This window comes from Elephas maximus, chromosome 1 (genome assembly GCF_024166365.1).
Source record: "Elephas maximus indicus isolate mEleMax1 chromosome 1, mEleMax1 primary haplotype, whole genome shotgun sequence".
In the NCBI taxonomy this organism is placed as follows: domain Eukaryota; kingdom Metazoa; phylum Chordata; class Mammalia; order Proboscidea; family Elephantidae; genus Elephas; species Elephas maximus.
Genome location: NC_064819.1, coordinates 175713895 through 175738459, shown reverse-complemented (window position 1 = coordinate 175738459; position 24565 = coordinate 175713895). Strand labels below are relative to the sequence as shown.

At 41.9% G+C, this 24565-nt stretch overlaps 2 protein-coding genes across 3 annotated transcripts in view; both read right to left on the bottom strand.

Moving 5' to 3' along the window:
• Nucleotides 1–8998: 8998 nt before the first annotated feature.
• LOC126084260 (40S ribosomal protein S7-like) lies at nt 8999–17438 on the bottom strand. The gene has a single exon (XM_049898689.1). The coding sequence runs from the start codon at nt 15677–15679 to the stop codon at nt 15191–15193; it is 489 nt and encodes a 162-aa protein (XP_049754646.1). The 5' UTR covers nt 15680–17438; the 3' UTR covers nt 8999–15190.
• A 101-nt stretch (nt 17439–17539) lies between these two features.
• The window catches only part of FIG4 (FIG4 phosphoinositide 5-phosphatase), a 145777-nt gene continuing 138751 nt past the window's right edge, over nt 17540–24565 (bottom strand). For both annotated transcript variants that reach the window (XM_049898672.1, XM_049898680.1), the window contains one exon: nt 17540–18824. In XM_049898672.1, coding sequence (XP_049754629.1) covers nt 18647–18824 — 178 coding nt within the window. In that variant the 3' untranslated portion in view covers nt 17540–18646. The remainder of the gene's footprint in view (nt 18825–24565) is intronic.

Sequence of the window (24565 nt, the reverse complement as noted above, 5' to 3'; positions counted from 1 at the left end):
AGCTTTGATTCTTCAATACAGGAACTTTCACTAAAACCCATTCAACGCTTCAATGAAAAGCATTAACAGTCAGGATTATTTTAATCCCTCCTCTCAAAATCTTTGTCCTTCTTTTTCCACCAATCCTGAGCAGTTGCATCATGAGTCTTACCCAATCCTCATCAAATGCCCGCCTTAAACCAATCTTCCAATTCTCGATGAATTCTGACCTGGCCACGCCCCCTCTGAGACACTGCTGAATGTCTGCAGAGGTGGTATTCTCTGTTAGTGTGGTAAGAAAAAAATCACCCTTGTCTTAACAGGTTGCGTTGGTGATATTTGGGGAGCCAGCTTTTGACAGTTTGTATAAATCTCAGACCACAAGCTCAGGTGTGTGTGAAATACACCTCTTCAGTTTCTGTATTTGTTCCTCCCCGTAGGGTGAAGGAGACTTAATTTCTGTCACGTGTGTGTCCTGGCCCCATTATGCTTTCCAATACTGTATCACTTGTTACCAAGTGGTGGGGAAGGTTCTGCATTGTTCTCAGTGTCATGGGCCCATGCAGGTGTCTACTAGAACCTCTACCAACTGATTATTGGTTTGCACAGGTCTCCACTAAGACACGTTTTGTTCCCTTCTGCAGGGTGTCCAAATTCATGCCGTTTATGACTTCTAAACCTCATTTAGGGGCCTGGGACTCTGCTGGGATAGAGTTCAGGGATCTCATTGTGAAAGTCCAAGGGCCAATCTGCCTGGGCAGACCATTCAGCCACTCTGGTCTAGGTCTTGGGGCTCCCTGGGCTTCTATCAAGGAAATACTGCATGGGTCTCATCTGCACTCCCTTCTAAGCCTTTTCCTGCTGGGTCTTTCCATCAATTTCTTTCCACTCCTTTTCCAGTTGGGGGAGGATGCAAGAGGGAATTCCTCTCTCTCTCTTTTTTTTTCAGTCCTTAAACATTTTGGCAATGCCAAGAGTCTTCTCCTTTCTCTCAGGCCACTTGTTTGGAGAAACCCACGTAGAAATGCTCTTCTTGGTCCCTTTTCAATGGCTATGGTCCCTAAGGAAACCCTGGTGGAGTAGCGGTTAAGTGCTACGGCTGCTAACCTAAAGGTCAGCAGTTTGAACTTTGAAACTCTATGGGGCAGTTCTAAAGGGTCACTGAGTCAGAACCAATTCGAAAGCAATGGGTTTGGTTTTTGGTTTATGGCTCCTAAGGAAACCCTAGTGGTGTAGTGGTTAAGAGCTACGTCTGCTAACCAAAACAGCAGCAGCTCAAATCCAACAGGCACTCCTTGGAAACTCTATGGGGCAGTTCTACTCTGTCTTATAGTGTCACTATAAGTTGGAATTGACTTGATGGCAATTGAGTTTTGGATATGGTCCCTAAGAGACCTGGCTGTGAGGGGATAAAGGGAGTAAAAGAGCAAATTATCTGGGGGAAAAGGTTACAATCCCAAAGTATTTTCCCATTACAAGGAAAATAATAAGAACCTCAGAGAGTTATGAGAATTAAAGTGTAAACACATGCAAAGGCCCTGCAATCAAATGAGAATTGCATGCCCGTTTCTCTCTACAGGGCCTACTCCATTTGCGGCATGGTCCTAGCAATGAAGAAACTGTTGCTGAACAGGGCTGACTTGAGGAGAGTGAATTAACACAAACTTGGCCTTGATGGTGGAGATGACATAGAGACTCTTTTAAGAGCATCTGGAGAGGAAAATGCTGTTTCCTAAGACCCTTTATGGCTCTAAAGTGCCCCTCCCATTCTCAGAGTCCATTACATTTACCAGCTTCCAGTCCCCCAGGGTCACTCTGGCAGCTCCTCATTTCAGACTAGACTGTGACCTGCTGGGTAGGCTCCCTTTGGGGGGCATTTGGCCAGGGCAGTGCAGAGTGGTGCTTTGTCAAATTCTATGTCTGGGTCCCAAAAGAGCAGTCTTCAAAGTACTCCAGCCCGTGAAGTTACTGCTAAACTCCACACTTGAGGACAATAAATGTGGAAATATGGGCAACCCCTGTTGCCAAAAAATCACTTTCATCCTTGGAAACCCAAGATCCCCCTCAGGTGGGCCAACCTGGAGGGAGGTTGTGACCATTAGTTTTGTTTCAACGGGGCTTCTGCCTTATAAGTTTTTGTGGATAATTTGTTGCCTGCAGAGCCAGAGAATTTGTGAACATCTCCTTTGCCCTTCCTTCAGAAAGTAGAAATAAAGTCTGACTCTCCTAATGAAAACAATTTTTCAAAAATTGTGTAGTGAAATTGCTTTGTCGCTTACAGCAAAAAGCTTGCCTAAATTCTTTCATTGGATGAACTTTTATCCTCTCAGCAGGAAGATACGTAATGGGCTCGGATCGGATTATTTGTTACTGATATTGGAACCAGAAACCCTGGTGGTGTAGTGGCTAAGTACTACGGCTGCTAACCAAAAAGCCTGGCAGTTCGAATCCACCAGGTGCTCCTCGGAAACTATGGGGCAGTTCTACTCTGTTCTATAGGGTCGCTACGAGTCGTAATCGACTTGACGGCCATGGGTTCGGTTTGGTTTCGTTCGATATTGGAAGCACAAAACATGACATGACACCTTTGCTTATTCGCCATGATTTAGACTGTAATATAGCAATTCTCAAATTTTTTGTGATTGTAGCATTCTTTCTAATACCAAATGTTTGGTGACATATGTGAAGTTATTGAAAGATGAAAACAATGCAAAACCAGTCAACAGGCAGTACAATACAAGTCTCACCACAACATAGTACAGCAGTTGTTCCATTCGTATCGTCTCCCTTCAGTGCTGTTTGGCTGTTTGAATTTCAAGGGACCAATTGCTGTCAGTACTACCTCTCTCAGATACCGAGACCAAGGTCTCCTCTTGTTCAGCAAGCAGGACTCCTTTGGAGGGAACTTGACTCTACACTTCACTTCTTACCTCTTACCCACAGGGATGATACCTGCTCCACATCACGATGCTCAAACAGCCCAGCTCAGCCTTTTGTCTGACAACACAGCCTTTGCTGTATGGATGGACACTCAGTAGTAGTTAAATAAGTTATGTTGTTGTTAGCTGCCCTTGAATCAGCCCCCGATCCCTGGAGACCCCTTGCACAATGGAATGTAACACTGCCCAGCACTTTGTCATCCCCATAATCGGCTGTGGATCAAATCATTGTGATCCATAGGGTTTTCACTGGCTGATTTTTGGAAGTAGTTGTCAGGTCTTTCTTCTTAGTCTCAGGCTGGAAGCCCTGCTGAAAACCATTCAGCATCATAGCAACACGCAAGTCTTCACTGACAGGTGCATTGGTTGGAAATCAAACCCATGTCTCACACACAGAAGGTGAGAATTCTACCACGGGATACCATTGCCCTCAAATAAGTTATGTATACCAATTAAAGTTTGATAGCACATTTCTGAAGGGATTACATATTAAGAACCTCTGGATCATGTGTCCATACAAAGCCTTGTTTAATTTTAACTATTATTTCTACCTAATCAACAAAGTCCCACTGGCCTAGGTACTCTCCTGTGTGTGCTCCTATGTGGCCTGGTACCCAATGCCGTTGAGTAGATTTTGACTCATAGTGACTCTGCACGACAGACCAGAACTGCCCCATAGGGTTTCCAAGGCTGCAGTCTTTAAGGAAACAGACTGCCACATCTTTCTCCTGTGGAGCAGCTGGTGGGTTCGAACTGCTGGCTTTTCAATTAGCAGCTGAGTGCTTAACCACTGTACCACCAGGGCTCCTTCCATGACGCCCTGTACTTACCATCTATTATGGATCTTTGCTTGTCTTCCTCACCAAACTGACAACTCCTTAAGGAAAGAAACTATGTTTTGCTTACCAGTGTGTTCTCAGTCTCTACCAAAGAGCCTACTAGTGCCATCGCCTAGTGTATAGTAAATTCAGGTCTAACCCTATAATGGTCCTAGTTTGCCACGTGGCAAGGGCTCCTTTTCTTTTTGGTAGCTGACAGGCACTTGGGAAACCCGATCCCTCCTGCCTAACTCTCCTGTGTCTCCATGCTTGTACCCAGCCTATTGCATAGCAGATATGATTCCCCCACAAAAAAGTGAACGAATTATGAATTAGCAGGAATTGTACTTAAGTTGGAGTCCCTGGATGGTGCAAGTGGTTAATGTATTTGGCTGTTAACCAAAAGGTTGAAGTTGGACTCAACCCAGAGGTGCCTTGGAAGAAAGTCCTGGACATCTACTTCTGGAAAAACCAGCCACTGAAAACCCTATGGAGCACAGTTCTACTCTGAGACACATGGGGTCGCCATGAGTTGGAATTGACTCCACAGCAACTATTTTAGTTTTTTTTTTTAACTACCTCATGATTGGGTTTCATTAAAAATCCATGAAATTGACATATACTAATTTTTTTTTTTTTTTTAAATTGGATAGTCACAAAACCAGGGCAGACAAGACTCCCAATTCCATTCTCTTGGGAAGCCCTGAGGAATACTCAGCAGGTGAGGCTGCTCCAGCCCCTCTACGACAACGAGGGGCTGTTCGTCAGTGCCAGCTGCCATTTCCCTGATTCTGGTGCAGAGTCAGGCCTCAAATTGTGCTTGAGATCTGCAGCTCAGAGCACTTGCCCCCGGTAAGTACTCAGCAAATGTCTGTTGAACTAGAGTGTTGAACTGGACATAGATCCTTCAGTTTTCAGAGCAATCAGATTCCAATTGCTAAAACGGGAATCTAAAATAAATACTTTTCAAAATACCTAAATTTTTTTTACATATGGATTTTTTCTGGGCACTAGACTTGATGGCACTGGGTTGGGTTTGGGTAGATCAGCTTATCAGCAACCTTACCAAAAGGATTTAAAAAAAAAAATTTTCTTTGAAGTATTAAAAAAAAAAACCCAAAACTGGTTGTTGTAGATTCTGACTCATGGTGGCCCCATGTGTGTTAGAGTAGAATTGTGCTCCATGTGGTTTTCAGTGGTTGATTTTTCAGTAGTTTGCCAGGTCTTTGTTTTGAGGAGCTTCTGGGTGGACTTGAGCCAGGTGGACTCTAACCCCCAAACTTTAGCACTACCCAGGGACTCCTTTGCCATGTTAAGCAAAGCATACTTTGCTATGGCATTGTAAGAAAATTCATTTGGTCCTATTGGCCTTCTCCAGTTACTCAGTGGGTTGTCCTTGGATGTCTCCAGTAAAGAGAAACCCCTTTTATTCATGTGCACATGCCATCCCCAGGAGTTAGAATCCTGACATGTTTTCTGTGTTGTAGCGACATGGATTGAATTTTGTACTCCAAAAATATATGTCAACTTGGCTAGGCCATGATTCTCAGTATTATGTGATTGTCCATTATTTTGTCATCTGATGTGATTTTCCTATATGTTGTAAATCTTACCTCTATGATGTTAATGAGGCAGGATTAGAGGAGTTATGTTAATGAGGCAGGGTTCAATCTATAAGACTAGGTTTTAGGTCTTAAGTCAATCTCTTTTGAGATAAAAAGAGAGAAGTGAGCAGAGAGATGGGGGACCTCATACCAACAAGAAAGCAGCCCTGCGAGCAGAGCGCATCCTTTGGACCTGAGGTTCCTGTGCTGGGAAGCAACTAGGCCAGACGGAAATTAATGACAAAGACCTTCCTCCAGAGCTGACAGAGAGAGAAGGCCTTCCCCTGGAGCTGGTCCCCTGAATCGGACTTCTAGCCTCCTAGACTGTGAGAGAATAAACGTCTGTTTGATAAAGCCATCTACTTGTGGTATTTCTGTTACAGCAACCCTAGAGAACTAAGACATGTGGTCAGTGGCTCATTTCTCCCACTCACCTCATCCTAACTGCTCAACAGAGCAGCTTTTGGTGGAGGCGGCTCAAGGGGTAGGTTGCATCCAAAAGACTAGAAAACAAATTGCCCCTTGCTCTCTACATGTTTTCAGCTGAGGGAAAGTCTCAGAGTCACTTTGTTCTATACTTCCCAGTCCAGCCTCCTAGCTGGCTGTCTCCTGTGGTTCTGGAAGGTGTTGCATCAGGGTGCAAGGACTAGAGGCTCTGGTCAGAGAGGCTGTGCTTCACAGTGCTGTGGACCAGACGGGTGGCATCAACTGTGCAGCCTGACTAAGGAGGGTCAGGGATTCTCTTGCTGCACTGGCTCTGTGAGAATAGCAACAGCTCTACAGGCCTCTAATGCCAGGTATTTGCCCATAGCTTCTAGGTCACCATGGTTTCCAGGGTGAACTCCCTACTCTTTGGCTCCACTGGCATTATCTGCCCCGTCACTGTGCCAAGCTCTGGGAGTATATGTATGTAACCCAAAAATAACTGGGCCACTTCTAGAATCAGTCTTAGTGTCACATTTAAAGAAACAGCAGTCCAAACTCCTCCTTCCAAACACATACAAACATATGTATATCATATATATGTATATACGGAAACCCTGGTGGCATAGTGGTTAAGTGCTATGGCTGCTAACCAAAAGGTTGGCAGCTCGAATCCGCCAGGTGCTCCTTGGAAACCCTATGGGGCAGTTCTACTCTGTCCTATAGGGTTGCTATGAGTCGGAATCAACTCGACGGCACTGGGTTGGTTTTTTGGTTTTATATGTATATACACATATTTATATACACATACATATACATGCCTAAAAGCTTGTTAAATCTTAAAGATATTTCCCTCATTCTCAGTCTCACTCTTCCCCGTCTGTGGGATTTAATAAAACAAGGACCATAGAAAGAGGCAAGCTCACTGCTAGGGTGACTCATAGAAGCCGGGGGAAACTGATGGCCGATGCTAGATAAAGTGAAAATGTGTGAATGGTCCTGGCAGTTGGTAAAGAAAGGAATAAAGAAGTTTTGGGAAGTGGAATGCTGGAATGGATTTATTACGTGAAGCCAGAAGACCCACAAAAGGACATATCCTTCACCAAGGCCATCGAGAATGCACTGGCGAGAGGGCACCAGCATCACTAAGATGCTCTGGGGAGGCCTCCTCTGAAGGTCAGGACTTACAGTAGAAGGGAGAGGTGGTCACAGTGCTGGGCTTGTTAATATCCATGGGAATGGTGTATCCCAAGGTCATAGAGGTGAGGTGGGAGCACTGACCCACCAGAAGCCAGGAGGCTACAATTACTGTAATGACTGGTAAAGTGGGATGAACAGCCAACAGGCTTGACCCCCCAGGATTTATAAAGATGAGTAATAGAGCATGATATGTCTAGGGGGAAAATAGATGGGTGTGGTGGTTAACTTGGCTGTTCTCAGTGGTTTGGCAAACGCTATGTAATTACCTCCCACTTTGTGATCTGCAGTGAATCAGTTGAAAGAGGAGTCTCCTTGGGGGGTACGACCTGTATTCATGATATAAACAGATGTTGTGGCAAAGCTCTCTCTCTCAATCCTGCATTCGTCTTGGCATCATCTGACCTTTGGTACTTGGGATGTGAGAAGCCTTTAGCCTGTCACCTGATCTGCAGATTTTAGATTCATCAGCTCTTGCAGCCACATGAGTCAGGAGAAGACTCAAGCCTGCTGCCTTACCCATGGATTTGGGACTTGCCAGTCTCCACAACTGTGTGATCCATTTCCTTGAAATAAATCTCTCTCTACATTTATATATATGCTTTATTTGTTTTGTTCCGCCAAAGAACTCAACCTGAGACAATGGACAACGAGTAAGAGTGCTCTTTGACATCTACAATCAGAAAAAGAATGAAGGAACAGGAAGTCACCCCAGTCCAAAGCTACAATCCTTGCTCAGTTCCCAGACCTGGGCAATTTTCAGATCTAGCACCTATTGATTGAAGAGATGGGCGTATTCTAAGAAGCAATAACTCCGAAACAACAGAGCAAGTATACCAAAAAAAATAACACAAAAAACCCAAAACCCTTGCCATCAAGTCAATTCTGACTCATACGACCCTACAGGACAGAGCAGAACTGCCCCATAGAGTTTCTAAGAAGCACCTGGTAAATTCAAACTGCTGATCTTTTGGTTAGTAGCCATAGCATTTAACCACTACGCCACCAGGGTTTATTTACAGCAAGTATGGTTTTTTTTATATACCTTGGCAATTCCTCCTATCTTTCGCCAGAGTGACCTACCACCATTCACTTGGCTGGTCACTGGGGAAAGGGCACTACTCAGATATCTCAAAGACTATTAGATAAGGTCTGAGCTAACCTCAATACCTGGAGATGCAAAGTGTTATCATGGCCCCCCCTTTGGCCTAAGAGCTCACAAAGGCCAGGTCAAGACTAGAGACCAGACTAAAGTCCAGATCACCATGGGCCAACCGGGTCCATGGACCCATTAGCTAGTCATTTCCCCAGCCCCCAAGTATATAGTTGGGATTGATATATTTGGCAATTGGAGTAACCTGCAAAATGGATCCTGTGACTGTGGGTTAAGAGTTCTCAGCGTAGGGAAGGCCAAGTGGAAACCTTTGAAACAGCTCCCTCTCCCCTGGGCCAAGATAATAAAACATCACATTCCAGGGGGATATGGTAGAGATTAGTGCCACTATTTAAGAATCATTTTCATATAACCTTGGATTGGTTATAGAACCCTAGGGTACATTAAGTCCCTCCATGTAAGTGTGGGTGTTGGGCATTTCCACTCACAGCCAGTTATGACCCAGGAGAAGATCCAGAGATACCCCCTCGCCATGGTTACCAACCCCAAGCCAGAGATTTTTGTTAAAAAAATAAATCTACCCCAGTAAGTATGTAAATGGGAGTCCTTAATGAAGGTAACAACTTGAGTTTCCTGAATAGACAGTCATATATATATCAGTCAGTGCAGAAGGCTCTCAAGGTTTAGAGAGACATTTGATTTAATTTTTTCCCTAAAGATTTCATGAGGAAAAGATAAAATAGGTTTTTTACACATGCATAATTGACTTGAAACGACAATTCGAAAGGTCATATACTTCCATTTATGAAATGTTTTTTTGTGAGCAAGCTGACCTGTGAATTTCTCTCTGAAGATACAAAATTAAATGTTTTATTGAACTGAATTAAAGATGACTTCATAATCAGGGAAGAGAGATTCATAAAAGCTTTTATCACACGTGATTTGCCAATATGTGGTATCTTTTTTTCAAATTTATTTTCAGAGGCATTAGTTTTTATTGAGGCAGAGCCAAACTTACAAAATTATTATCCATGTCTCTTGAAAGAAGCCAGATGTCTGTAGCTAGTTCATCTGGAAGTGGAGAGTTATACCATAATTCTTCACAGTTAAGTGAACAGTAAAAAAAAAAAAAGTACATCGATATAATGTCTAGTCTACTTTTCCCTGCCCAAAAGCCACCAAAAGTAAATAAGATAAAAAAGTACATCACTAAGAATTTTCAACATCATCAGTACAATTTTCGTTATGTCACAATGACCAAATCCAACAAAATTAAGGTTCTGAATTAGCTGACTCTTTTGGATGTGATAAACAAAAGCAAATTATATATTCATATAAATATCTTTTCTCAAGAAAGACAAGGCATACAGTCTGTATTCAGAACACCCCTAGGGGTAGCAGAGTCATATAACAGGGTGGGAAGGGAGGGATTAAAAGAAGATAAACTCAAATCTCTCTTGGATGCCTTTTAAAACAGGAAGGAATTAACATTTTTTAAACACTCAAAGATAAGAGGGTGGTTCAAGTTTCCTGCTGGTCCTGAGATTTCAGTGTCACAAGAGTGCTGCTTGACATCTACCAACCAGAAAATGGATGAAGGAGAAAGAGGTTACCACAGCCAAAAGCCACAATCCCTTGCTCAGTCCCCAGATCTAAGCAATATTCAGATCCTGTACCCATTGACTGAAGAGATGGCTATATTCCTAGGAGGGACTGCAGCACACAGCAATTCCTCCTGTCTTTCCCCAGAATGACCTACCACCATTTACTTGAGTGTCTGGTCACTGGGGAAAGGGCACTACTCAAACATCTCAATGACTACTAGATAAGGTCTGAACTAACCTCAATACCTGGAGATGCAAAGTGTTATCATGGTCCCCCTGTTGGAGTGAAAGCTCACAAGGGCCAGGTCAAAAGCAGAGACCAGACTAAAGTCCAGCTCACCATGGGCCCACTGGGTCCACAGACCCACCAACTAGTCATCTCCCCAGCCCCCAAGTATATAGTTGGGATTGATATACTTGGCAATTAGAGTAACCTGCACACTGGGTCCTTAAACTGTGGGTTAAGAGCTGTCCTCAGGGCATTCACTCAATGGCATTTATTGAGCACCAACTAGGTGGGTTCTGGGCTTGGGAGATGAAGGTGAATGTGACTTAGTTTCTGCTATCAAGATGCTCACAGTCTTCTTGGGGAGACAGACATGTAAACACACTGCTACCGAACAGTGTGATAAGTGCTCTAAGAATCCAGGCTGCTGTCAGCACCCAGAGGAGAGAGTGCCCAAACGAGGCACTCTCTTCAAGACCGTCAGTGGGCCCCAATTGTAGCCCTTTAATCCATTAGCACAGCAATTCTCAAATAGTGGTCCGTGGACCCCTGGGAGTTCCTGAGACCCCTTCAGAAAGTGTCAAGTCAAAACTGTTTTCATAAATATGCTATTTCCATACAATGGCCTTATTCAGCCATAAATGGAAATAAATTTCTGATGCATGTTGGTAAAACATTAGCTCATTGAAATAAGTCAGTCACAAAAGGATAAATACTGTACGATCCCACTTTTCTGAAATATCTAGAATAGGCAAATGCATAGAGACAAAAGTTTATTAGCGGTTACCAGGAACGGGCAGGAGAGAGAAAGGCAGAGCTATTGTTTAAGGGGTACTGAGTGTCTCTTAAAGGTGATGGAAACATTTGGAAATGGCGAGTGGTGATGGTTGTACAACATGGTGAATGTCACTGAATTGTACACGTAAAAAAGGTTGACATGGCAAATGTCTTATTTATTTTTAACACAATAAAAAATAATAACAAAAACTAAACTATTTTCCTAATAATACTATGACATTTGTCTTTCTCACTGTGGTGACATTTGCACCGATGGTACATTAGCAATGGGAGGGGGACCACTGGAGTCTCAGCACCAGTCAAGGCAGTGACACCAGACTATATTGGTCGCATAGTATGTTTCGCCACCACCCACACTCAGTAAACAAACAACCAGTTTCAGTTAGAAATATCCTTGATGAAGCAGTGAAAATTAATTTTATTAGGTCTAACCCTGGAGTGCATTTTTACTATTCTATGTGGTGAAAGGAGCTCTGGCAGTGCAATGGTTAAGAGCTATGGCTGCTAACCAAAAGGCTGGCAGTTCAAAACCACCAGCTGCTCCTTGGAAACCCTATGGGGCAGTTCCGTGATGAAATGGAAAATATGCATTAAGCACTCAGCTGCACACCTGGGTACAATGGCTGCCTTGAAGAATGCGGCAATTGTTTGAATTGTGAGCTGAACTAGCCCCTTTCTTCATGGAATACTATTTTTGCTTGAAAGAAGGTGTATCTGGTACACTATGGTTATTCAGACTTGGGTATTTGGCGAACGTTTCTCGAAGATGCACAAAGTGAGCCTTCATGACAAGGAAAAATGACAGTATTTGTTGCCAGTGATAAGATTTGCGCTTTCAAGGAAAAATTAGAATTTTGGAAAATGTTTATCCGCCACGATGAGCCTGGCAGCTTCCCAATGCTCACAGGCCTTTTAGGGGATTGGTTGTGCTATAAATGAATGTGTCAACATTTGGAAGGTCTGAATACCTCAATAAACTGATATTTTCTAAATGACCAATGCATGGTGTTAACAAAAGCATGCACGAATACAAGATCCATTCTAAGCTCAAGACAGATCAAGGGATTTTAATGTCACAGAGTTTGAAAAGTTCACTGAGGTGGTTGCAGATTCCACAATGCAAATGACTTTTAAGAAACTGCCACTTGTCAAGTTTTGATGTAGGATCAAGAATATCTGCAATGATCTCCAAAGGCTATTAAAATACTCCTTACTTTCCTGGTTACATATCTGCCTGAGGCTGAATTTTCCTCATATGCTTCAACCAAAACAATATATAGCATCAGCTTGTGGAGAAGTAGCTGTGAGAATACAGCTGTCTTCCATTAAGGCAGATGTTAAAAGACAATTGCAAAAAATGTAAAACAATGCCAATCTTCACTACTTTTCATTTTTGGAGAACAGTTGTTTTTCATAAAAAATATGCTATTGAGGTTAACATGTGAGGCTATATTATTGTTGTTTTTAAATGAATGAATAAGTAGTAAAAATTTAAATTTTCAGTCATGGTAAATATTGATAGATAGGACCCACATAAACAAAAGCTCTCTAGGGTCTTCAGTAATTTCTAAGAATATAAAGGAATTTTGAGAACAAGAAGTTTGAGAACCACTGTGTTAGCAAATCAGGCCCTTCACAAGTTCATCTAACCTATCTTCCCAGCCTTATTTTCTGACCTTTGTCCGCCAACCATCTCTACCTCTTGCCATTGCTATCTCGATGGTGCCTAACCACTTTCGTGCCCCCTAAGTAGGCTCACACTTTTGAATGTCTGCTCTGCTACCCTTATGAGTTGAGCCTCTGTTCATCCTTTTAAAACCAAGCTTAGTAAAATTTCCCCTTATTACCTTAGAAAGTAAGTTACAGCATCTTCAGGGGCCCAGGGGCTTTGTACAGAGCAGGGTAATTTCGAGAAATCATTTTGTATTAGATTATTTATAAATCTGTCTTTCCCGCTATGCTATGGACTCTTCAGGCTTCTTTACCCTTCAGCTCATTAAACTCTGGCAGCTAACATGGCTTCCAAAACAAGGAAGGGGGAACAGAAAAGTGGGAAATTTTAACTCACTCTCTTGCCCTGACCAAATGACTGCTGGGTTAGAGGGAGATACCATGTTTGTAGGCTGCAGGAGAAGAATGTGCTAGACAAAACAATAGGCATACACTTGAAACCCTTAGCTGTCTAGCACACACACACAGTCCAGCACACACACAAACCTTCTTCTCCCACCAGCTGCAGTTGAGTCGATTCCAACTCATGGCAACCTCATGTGTTTCAGAGTAGAACTGTGCTTCACAGGGTTTTCAATGGCTGATTTTTCAAAAATAGATCATGGGGGCTTTCTTCCGAGGCACCTGGGTGGACTCAAACAGCCAGTCTTTCGATGAGCAGCTGAGAGCATTAACCCCTGTCCCCACATACTTCCAAAACAATTTTTAACATACACCAAAGATACACACACACAACTTTAAGCATACACTCCCCCCTTGCAGGAAATCCTGCAGAGTCACATGCAGCTATTACAGCCAGAGGTGATATGATGCTATTGTTCTCTGAGTGCAGGATCTCTGGTGCATGCCTATCTTTAATATCCTGCAATAGAAGGACCAGATGGCAAAATTAATCACCAGCCCAACCATCTCTAAAGTATAATGATAAAGGGACAAAGGACAGAGAAGAAAACTTTAAAAATTATAGCGTTGGGGTCAGGGGAGTGCTGGGATTATTTGCTTTTCAGCATCAAAGGAAATGCAAATGGCGGCACTTTCCGTATTTCCGCAAGTAACTTTGGGGCACTAGCATTTGTGACTTCTTTCCCCAATTATCCATGCGATGCTTTCCTTGCCTTTGATCAGTGTCTCAGCTGCTTCCTGGTTTAGCAAAATTCTTTGAAAAACGTCTTTATCGACCACTGAGGATCAATTCAGACTAAAAGTTTTTATTTACCAATTTGGATGGCAATTACATTGGAGTCCACTTGAACATATGCACCAAAGAAACGAACCCATACAAATATTTTGTGTGTGGGTAGCAAGAGTTAAAGGACAGCTTAATATTCTTTATTAGTAAAGGGCCCTCCAGCTTCTGAAAATGGAAAAGGGGACTCAGAGGTCTCTTGAAGAAAGACACGTGTGCAGATAGAGAAGCACGTCCGAACACGTGCAGTTTCTAAAATAATTGATTACCTCTTCCAAAAGGAGGGTAGTATGTCTCAATACCTAAGTAAAGCAGATCATTCGTCCTTCAATAAAGGATTCACTGAACCGTAACAATCATCAGTTAGCTCTATTGTTTGTCAGGCAGGAAATTCTGAGAAGCAGTACTTATCCCAACAGAACAAATAAAAAATGCCAGGAGGGCAAACCAGGAAAAGGGAATGTATATTTAAACTGATTTTAAAAGAGCAAAACGTGATTTCAAGAAAAGTATGTTCGGGACATTAGAACACCTTCACCTTCTCTGGTTACCAAGCAATCTCATTCTGACCAGCCAACCCTGAAGACATGTGTGAGGACAATTGTTGAGGCATATTATTTTCCCAAAGCAGAAAACACTTCAATTCATCATCCAGTAAATTATAGGAAGCAAAAACTTACTGAGTTGGGAAGAAAAGTTTTACTGTGAAACATATCTTAAGATTCAGGATAATGTTCAAACTTTCCTCCTGCAGAGACCCAACAGAAATTGGAATCTCACTTCACATGTAAGTGAAGAACAAAGTCTATTTGAAGTCAGAGAGGAGTCATTTTTCTATGGAGAAATGGATTTCACATAGTGTAACTTCCATTTGGATCTACAAAGTCTAAGATTAAAGTTAAACTCTTCTGAGGACAGATCACAGTCATATGAATTTTGCCTCATGATAAAAGAACAACTTTTCATGCCAAAACCATTTGCGCAGTAGATGCTTCCAGCCTACCCACCACATGGCAGGCAGTGTGCAAGATGGAAAAGTCCAATTAAAGCTGAAGCATCTCTGGTTTGACAAAATGAGGCATGACTTCCTTCCACATCCTTAGAAGGCTCACATCATTATTTTAATGTGAATATTTTTTTACTTTGCTCTTTTGGGTATGATAGCATGGGCAACAAAATTTTATTTCATAGGATCTGGTCATTGTTGGCTGAGATGTCAATTTATGATCTATTATGTTTCAAGGTTCATTCAGATTGTGTGATTTAAAGAATTAAAATCTACAGTGCCAAGCTGAACTAGGGGGAACTATCCTTTTTCAGTGACTAGGACATGGTTGTTGTTATGTGCCGGTGAGTCAATTCCAACTCATAATGGCCCTACAGGACAGAGCAGAACTGCCCCATAGGGTTTCGTAGGCTGTAATCTTATTTATTTTTTTATTGTGAATGGTTCTTTATTTAGTCATTTTTGTTTACAATTGAAATTCTGGGAATTCAAAATTAACATCCTTGCCTGTGAGCTTCTTATACACACCAGAAAAAGTTTCAACCTTGTGTTCTACATTGTTCTGCTATGCTTTGTCCAAATGAACTTTTATAAGCCAGCTGCCACCCAGTTTTACACGGATTCTCTTGCCCACGATTTCACTTGGGAAGACCGAGTCTTCAAGGATTGCATTGTGCACAGCTGTCAGAGTACGGCTCCTGGGAGGCTTCTGCTTATTTTTCGCATGAAAAATAAAAAAGAGTGGTTTAGGCAGAACTCTCCTCTGAGCAATAAAGACAACGTGCTTTCCACTGAACTTTTTCTCCAGTTCATGTGCTAGCCTGACTTGGATCTTCTGGAAAGACTTGAGTTGAGGAATGGGGACAAAGATTATAATAGCTTTCCGACCACCACCAACTTCAATTTCCTTGGCTGCAGTTATATTCAGCTCCCTCAACTGAACCTTTAGGTCCGAGTTCATCCCCAGTTCAAGCAGCGCTTGAGAAATGCCAGACTCAAATTCATCCAGCTTTTTGCCATTGGGCTTCATAATCTTCCCGTTTGAACTGAACATGGCCTTTTCCTTGCTGAGGGCCGGCGTAGGAAGGCTAGGCTGTAATCTTTACGGGAGTAGATGGCCAGGTCTTTTCTCCCACAGAGTAGCTGGGTGGGATCCAACCAGGGACCTCTCAGCAGCCAAGTGCTTAACCATCGCACCACCAGGGCTCCTTTTTAGGGCACGGTGAGAGTGTATGAATGGCCTTGTTCTGAGCTGATGCTTGAGTGTCAGGTAAGCAACTGGTGGTGGTTACACATATCCAGTGATCTTTTTAAGCTAAAATTTAGTAGCATTTACAACGTGGTAGACACGATGCTAAACGCTTTTCAGGTATGATTTATTTCTCTCGATAGTTCTCTATACACACTAACCCACTGCCGTCGAGTCGATTTCGACTCATAGCTACCCTATAGGACAGAGTAGAACTGCCACATAGAGTTTCCAAGGAGCACCTGGTGGATTTGAACTGCTGACCTTTTGGTTAGCAGCCATAGCACTTAACCACTATGCCACCAGAGTTTCCTAGTTCTCTATACTAGATAAGAAAACTGACATGTTGAGAGGCAAGTGATTGCTCAAAGGCCCACAGTTACTAACAAGTGGTGGCCCCGGAGCCCATGCTTGTCACCACTGCACGTTTCTTCTCTTTGGGTCTGCAAATTGGTGCAGCTTCTATACTTTCCAACACACGCTAACTTTTTCGTGCTTTCTGATATATTCACTTTGTTTACATGTTCCTTTAAGTTATTAACCTCTTTCTAGAGGTTAAATGTTAGGTCTGCTTTGCTATCAGTAAAATTGAAGTAATACGAATTAACAGCAAAATTAATAGTTCGGATACCATCTTGTAATATCAAAATCACATCAACTCTGAGGACACAAGCAGCTGCCTTAAAGCGAGGATACAGGGTACCACTGCTTCGATGGTAAAAGCACCACTTCCACCACCACCACCATGGCATCAACAGCAACTATGCAGTACTGAACGTTATTTTGTGCAAGGGAGGGAGGCTAGATATTTTACATACATTATGTCTAAACTTCAAAACAGATCAGTAAAGTAGGAACTATTATTCTCATTTGATAGCTAAAGAAGGTTAAGCTCAGACAAGTTATAAAAGAAGACCTGGATTCCAACTCTTGGCAAAGCATGTAATATAAAGTCCATTCTTATTATAAGGAGGTGACCTCCAGAAGCCATGTCAAAAATAAATAAAAAAAAATGAAGATCGGTGTCTGATCTATAACTTGGCACCTCCACAGCAATTTGGGATTATTCTTTGAATCAAAAAGACTCATGTGAGATCCCACACACAGCAGCAAGCTATTGTGTTAGATTTTTAACCCGCACCAACACACAATTCCTCTTGCCTATTAATTTGTCATTCCCTCATCTTGGTTTTATGATGGCATCAATCAAAAAAGACTGTTCATTAGGGACTTAAGTTTTATCTGCATCAAAGAACCTTCCATGGAATCCCAGAATTTAAGGATTGGAGAGACCCTAAAAGTCATTTTTAGGCTGATAAATTTACCTTCTCCCATTGGCTTGGTTTTCTTCTCTATTTTGTTTATGGAGAGGAAGAATTGAGACAATTTGTAATAAAAGCATAAAACACAATGAGATCAAATCATTTGTGTTAAACTGCTCCAAAATGCAGAAAGTTATCCATACTAATGCTTGACTGTATGGAGGATAAACCATACGTGTATATGACAAGCCAACCCCTAACCAAACACCAAATGCCAAATGATCTAACGCTGCTGCGCACAAGAGCTTATTCAGATAACATTTTTTAAAACTTTTTATTCTGATATAATTTCACCCTTAAATATTACAAGAATAGTTAAAAGAATTCCCAGATTTACCAATCATTAATATTTTGCTCATTTGCTTTATTATTTGTGCTCTCTTTTCCTGAACCATCTGAGAGTACTTTGTTGGCACCTTGTCCCTTTATCTACAAATATTTCAGTATATATTTCCTAAGAACAAGGGCTTTCAGGGTACTGAAATCTTTGACCAGAACACAAAGTCAACATAAAAACCATCAGAGTCAAAAAAAAAAACAAAAACTTTAACTATTTTTAAAAAACAAACAAACTTTGCCTTCACAAGATAAGGGATTTTGCCTCACAAGAGAGGGCTTTTTTTTTTTTTTTGGCCTATTTTGCTCACTGCAGTATTACCAGACCCTAACATGTGCCTGACATACAGCAGGTGCTCAAAAAATATCCCATTAATTTCTTAAGTTCTTCTTAAGTCAATTTCATATATATAAGCGCTATGGCTGCTAACCAAAGGGTCGGGAATTCAAATCTGCCAGGCGCTCCTTGGGAACTCTTTGGGGCAGTTCTACTCTGTCCTATAGGGTCGTTATGAGTCGGAATTGACTCGACGGCACTGGGTTGGATATGAAATACATGTATACTTAATATATACACTTAAATTATACTTAGTAATGAGTGCTTTAAGGAGCCTTGGTGGCACAATGGTTAAGTGCTTGGCTGCTGACTAAAAGGTTGGCAGTTCAAACCCACCAGTCAGCCTGCAGGAGAAAAGACCTGGTGATGTACTCCCATGAAGACTGCAGCCTGGGAAATCCTATGGGGCAGTTCTACTCTGTCCTATAGGGCCACTAGGAGTCGGACTTGATTCAACAGCACAACAACAACTGAGTATTTCAGTATCTATTCTTTTAAAGTTAATTTTTTACCATGATGATGTGAAACTATATTGACCGCATTTTTAGACAAAGTGTTTCTAAAACAGAGCAGTCAATAACATCAAAGTATTCAGTCATTTCTTTGTTACCTATAATTTGTATTTCGCCAGTTGCAAAAAGGAATGACCTTCAGATGGAAAGGACTGCTGGGAAATTGCCTTTTTAAGATGAGACAAAACATAGATGATAACAGAAGCAGACATGGCTTGCTTGTGCTTGGCCCCCTCAGGCACACTATGGTGGATCTCTTCTTTCTTCACAGATATCGGTTTCTGATATACTCTCGGTACATGGAGGTATCTTCTTTCCCGAGGGGCTGCATGATACCTTTACTGGCCTGGATGTGGGCTTGGAAGATCTCTGTGGATTTTCTGTCTACTCTTGGAGGCTGCACTTCATAGATGTTGTCTTGAGAGAAAGCTGAGATGGGTGTTCTATAGGACATGAAAGAAGAGAGAGCTTCATTAAAGAAAATGAAGTGAAAGACAACAGGGAGCTGTGGTCTCGAAAATGTTAAGAGCTCCTGACCTGGAAGAAGTGAGCTTAGCATCAGGAGAGGATAGAATGACCTCTGGGCTTACCTGCGGCTGGCATCCTCCTCAGCCTGAGGACAAAACTGGACCAGCATCCCCCTGGGCGCCTTGCCTTCCCTGATGCAGATACTCCTCCTTTGTCACCACAGTCCTGTACTCAACCATGTCTGTACCCTCCTCTGTCTCCCTTACCTGACTGGGAGTAACTGTAGGCAGGGGCTATATAGACTTTTTTCCTGTTTTTCCTAGGTGCATGGTAGGCACTCAATGGTTTTTCAGGAAAATTTACTAGGAACCAGTGAAGTAGGGGATACACAGAATTGTTGCAAGGAGAAAATAAGTTTATACGTGTAAAGTACTTACTTAGCACAATGCCTGATACACTTGCCTTGGCCAAGTTGCCATGAGTCGATTCTGACTCATGTTGATACCACTTTGTGTCAGAATAGAACTGTACTCCATACAGTTTTCAATGGCTGATACTTTAGAAGTAGATCACCAAGGGTAGACTTGAGACTCCAACTTTTTGGTTAGCAGTCAAGTGTGTTAACCATTTGCACCACCCAGGGACTCCTTGGCACATTATAAGTGCTCAGTAAATGTGAACTATTGTTAACAATTGTTGTTAGGTATATCCAGTCAATTTCCACTCATAGTGACCCCATGTGACAGAGCAGAACTGCCCCAGAAAGTTTTCTAGGCTGTAATCTTTATGGAAGGTGGGTTCTAACTGCCAGCCTTTCAGTTAGTAGCCGAGCGCTTAACTGTTGCATCACTAGGACTCTTTGTTAACAACTACAGGTGCATAGTCTCTTAGCTGAACTTTTGAAATCCAAAAACCTTTAACAATCAAAAGTTATTTTGTTGGCAAAGCCTGACCCAGTTGAAACTCACTTGGTGGCATATCCCAACCTGGCCTGAATATTAATGTGTTTAATTACCAGACACAGCCTCAGATCATTCTGGGGACGTTATTACAAGGTGTATATACCATCTTGCTATTCTAACACCCAAAGAATTCTGAACCACATCTGGACCTCAGACTTTCAGATGAGGGATTACGGAGATATAATAGGCAGCTTCCTTTCTTTCTGGGATGATTTGAAAAGCAGGCACCAATGAATCTCTCTATTCAAAAACAGCCCTCCATTCCCATCCCATCCACCAGGCCTGCCACAGTGCCTAAAATCTGCACCCATCCTTTGGGGAAGGTGCTGTCTTTAGAAAGTGCTTGTCAAAACGCAGCTCGATGTCTGACATACCCTCAATTCATCGCAGTTTGAGCACCCATTAGGTATTACACACTTAACTGGGAGCAGGCCCTCGAGGTATGAGTCAACCAACAAGTCAGGTGTGACACGGGGTGTGTATGTGTGTGGGAGGAGTGTGCATGCTCACACATGTGCCTAGGAAGGTCAAGGAGCTACTAACAGGGAACAATGCTAAACCAAAAGGACACCGGGAGGGACTGTGGAGTACAATGATAACACATGCTACCAATTAGCCCAGGGCTGGTCCTGTGAGGAGGGAGGTGGCTCTTCACACCAGGGCACTCAAGCATCACAAATACAGACAATCTGGAGAGTCTATTCGGCTGAGCTGGGACACACCTTGCTCATGTGCTTTTTCTCAGAGGAATCAGGAAGGGACCCTGGGTGCCCACTATGTGGCTGGCAGGGATGGGCCAGGAGCTGTCCCTGCAGTCACATGCAGAACTGGCACTCACACCCAGCTGGGTCTGAACATAGATGATCTGTACTTGGAATGTCAATATTTCACTGGACACTGTGTGGTGCAGCAACACACAAAGCAAGACGGAGAAGTTGTTCAGTAACACCCTCCGAAAGGGCTCTATCCTCATAGGATGTGTTACAATTAAACATGTATCTTTCTTATTCTTCCAGATAAAAAAAGTCACTGTCCTTTGCCTTTAGCTAGAACACCAATCTGCCCTGAGATGCAGGGAAACTTTGTATTATGTCTCATTAAAATAAAATAAAACTGGAAGTAGAACTTTCTTTTTAGAAGCCAGCCCCAGTTGTTCTCGTCTCAGGATAATATAGCTCAACTCAAATTTGGTATATATTTTATGAAATCGACACATTATTTCGAAGCACTTGAATAATTCACATAATCTTAGAATTCATTCTTACTCAAGTAAACAAAAACCAAATGGTAAAGTGATTTATAAAAAATGTTTTAAAATTTAAAGACCAACCTGAGTAAAAATCCTGAGATGCCTGGATCTCAATTTGTACATCAGCCTGGCAGAGGCTCTTATCTTCAAAGTACAAAAGTTAGAATTATTCTAATGTCCGTGGCTAACACATTATAATGGTGAATGGTTGGGACAGTTAATATATGAACCCTTCTCAATTTTCCCTCACAAAAATATAGTAACTCTCTAGTCATCTGCATAATTCAAAGTAAGATGCTAGAATTCTTTAACGGTTGATAATATTCAAGGTCAAGCTGTTTCAAACTCTACCTCTGAAAAGGAGGTTCCATTAGTGTTTTTACAGATTACTCTCAAAACAACAGCACCAGCCACAGCATGTCCTTCTGTGTCCTTTATATTTAACCACACCTCTCTAGTACCTTCTACTCCTCAAAGCTCTTTTACATATATTGTCTTATTTGATTTTCACATCCATCTTGGAGGCAGGAAGCACAGGGATGATCTACTCCATTTTACAGGTGAGATGTTTAAAATCTATTTGTAAAATGGGGCTAGTAGTTCCTGTCCTGTCTTTGAGGCTAGGCCTTTACATGGAGCCCTGTTAAGGAAATGCTCTGCAGCAGGAATCACACCAAAGATAAATTCTGGGATCCAAGCCTTAATGCTTAGCTGAGAAAGAGGGAAGGCTAAGTCACCAAGTCATTATTTTATCCTTCTTGGCTACAGTCCCAAAGGCCTCAGCTGAATACACACCAGGACCAGGCAGTGGGAGGTAAAAGGACTGGGCCCAGCAACCACGTCAGGCCAGGACAACCACAAATGGAACCATAGACCAGCCACTTTCCCCAGCACCTTGGGTTTCTCATTAGTAATCAGTCAAGAGTCCTCAACTTACTTCTTGGTGAATTGTTTCACTGCTGCATGGAGTAATGGGAAATGATGGTCGCAAACATCCTAAATATGAAGTGTCAAACATCAGCCTTAAATAGTGTCAGATTGAGCAGCAGGTGGGTTTACGACTCCAGTACCACCTCACTATGGTTTCAAAAAGGAGCCCTGGTGGCATGATGGTTAAATACTAAGCTGCTAACCAACAGGTTGGTGGTTCGAACCCACCAGACACTCTGTGGGAGAAAGACGTGGCAATCTGCTCCCATAAAGATTACAGCCTAGAAAACCCTATGGGGAAGTTCTACTCTGTCATATGGGGTTGCTAGAAGTCTAAAACAACAGCACCTAACAACAACATGGCTTCAAAATGATCTATGTAGGGAGATCATTTTGTCCTTTGTCCTTTTATTCTCTTAGATATGAAGTCTGTATTAAACAATAAAATTATCATAAATTACATGTTTAGTATTGAATTTGGGCTAGAAGGAAGCATAAAATACCTCCGACATTGTTGGTAAAATCAGAAAAAGGAAGAAGAAAAAATGGATTCACAAAGAACTCACAAGCCAGTTACAATCACCGCCTCCTAGTCTAAGGCCAACCCAAACCAAACTCAAAGCCATCAGGTCTATTCTGATTTATAGTGACTCCATAGGGTTTTCAAAGCTGCAAATCTCTATGGAAGCAGACTGCCACATCTTTCTCTCGAGGAGTTGCTGGTCGTTTTGAACCACTGACCTTTTGGTTAGCAGTCAACTGCTTTAACCACTGTGCCACCAGGGCTCCTTTAGTCTAAGGCAGTGGTTCTCAAAGGGTGGCCCTAGGATCAGCAGCATTAGCATCACCTGGGAACTTGCTAGTTATGTAAATTCCCAGGCCCCACCCCAGGCCTGCTGAATCAGAAACTCTGGGAGTAAAGCCCAACAATCTGCATTTTAACGAGCTCTCCAGGTGATTCTGATGTACACCGAAGTTTGAGAACCTCAGGTTTAAGGAGACCACTGTCAATCGTGTAAGTAAGATATCTAAAATGCTAAGCAGGATCTTATTTATGGTCAATGGAGCAGCACTGAGTATTTTTAAGAATAAGCTTTCTTTTTAAATGATATACTATCACTAACCTTACACTGAGAAGGCATAATTTAACATTTAATTGTAAAGATGCAAGTGGCAATATCATATTCACCATACATTTCCTAATGAGGAGACACTTTTGATTTCCCCATTGACTTAAGAATTTCCAAGGTGGGGAGGAAATACAAAAAAAAAAAAAATTTAACACCTGCACAAGGAGCTGCTGGCTGGCACCTTGTCTCTGAGAGTACTCGAAAAAGATGGAGGTAAACCCAACAATGCTTTCAACACCACACGGAACAGTCTTTTTATTAGCTTAGACAGCCAACTTTTCTGGAGAAAGACACTGATATTTAAACACCAAGTGATGTGGAAATTGTGAGGCCGCTTTCTTTTATTCATTCCAACAGAGAGAAGTAGTCTGTTATTGCATTTTCATGGTGGAAAAATGGCCCCAGATTTCTCTCCTGGTCATAAACAGAGGTTATGCTTTTTTCAGTTTCTTCTCATAGCCCCCAAAGGGATAAAATTTACTACCCCTCGTTCAAATCCCAGTCATATTTTTGCAGATTAAATATTACAATTACAACTCTGCAGGCTCATTACTTTTTATCACAAATCTAGTTCTATCTTCAAGGAGAGCTCTGTGGTTCCCCTCAAGGAATGCTATAGTCTTATTTAGAATAACATATTTGCCAGCTGATTTATGGGCTGCTTAACCCAGATTGCTGGGTACACTCAGACACCAGCTTTCAGTGCTGCTCCTATTCACACTGAGAAATACTGCAGGCAGAAATTCATTAGACGCACTAGATGTTTTTAAAGAAAATCCTTATTGGCGCCCTTTTATGCTCTTTCTTCAATATAGCATTACTCACTTGGTTGGTTATATGACCGTGTCTGATAATAACCGTATCTTACACTTGGATTTAGAACAAATGCTCGAGTCCCTTTTTAAAGTTTAATGCCTGTTGAGGTTTTTTTCTGATCTGCACACATTGAGTACCTCACAAACACATGTCAGTTTCACAACAAAATAATTTGATTGGTTAGATTGAAATGTTTTCTGAATTTAGTAATGTCATGATGATCTGGGGTTGGTGATAGAAACACTAGATACTATTTGCATAATTTCAGTAATCTTACATATGTGATACTTTTCCTTATGTTAAATCTTATACTTTTTCTAAGATTAGCATTTTGGCATATATCAGACCCCCTTTGGCATTTCCAGAAAATTTAGTAATGGTTCTAGTCATAAGATGTATTTCCTTTCCCAGTGAGCCCTTCTGTGTGTTACCATAAATTCCAAGTTTTTTCCCCAAGGTTGTTATTTTCACATCACCAAATGACTTGTAACTTGCTGGTTACGACTGAGTCATAGAATCAAAAGAATATTACAGCTGAACAGGACCCTACAAAAGACCCTGACCTTGACCAAACCCATCATTTACAGATGGTGGGCATCATTAGGTCATTTCTCTCATTTCCTCTACCT

Bases quoted from the DNA above. Each gene is read 5' to 3' on its own strand.
- LOC126084260 (XM_049898689.1), bottom strand. From the start codon at position 15,679: ATGTTCAGTTCAAACGGGAAGATTATGAAGCCCAATGGCAAAAAGCTG.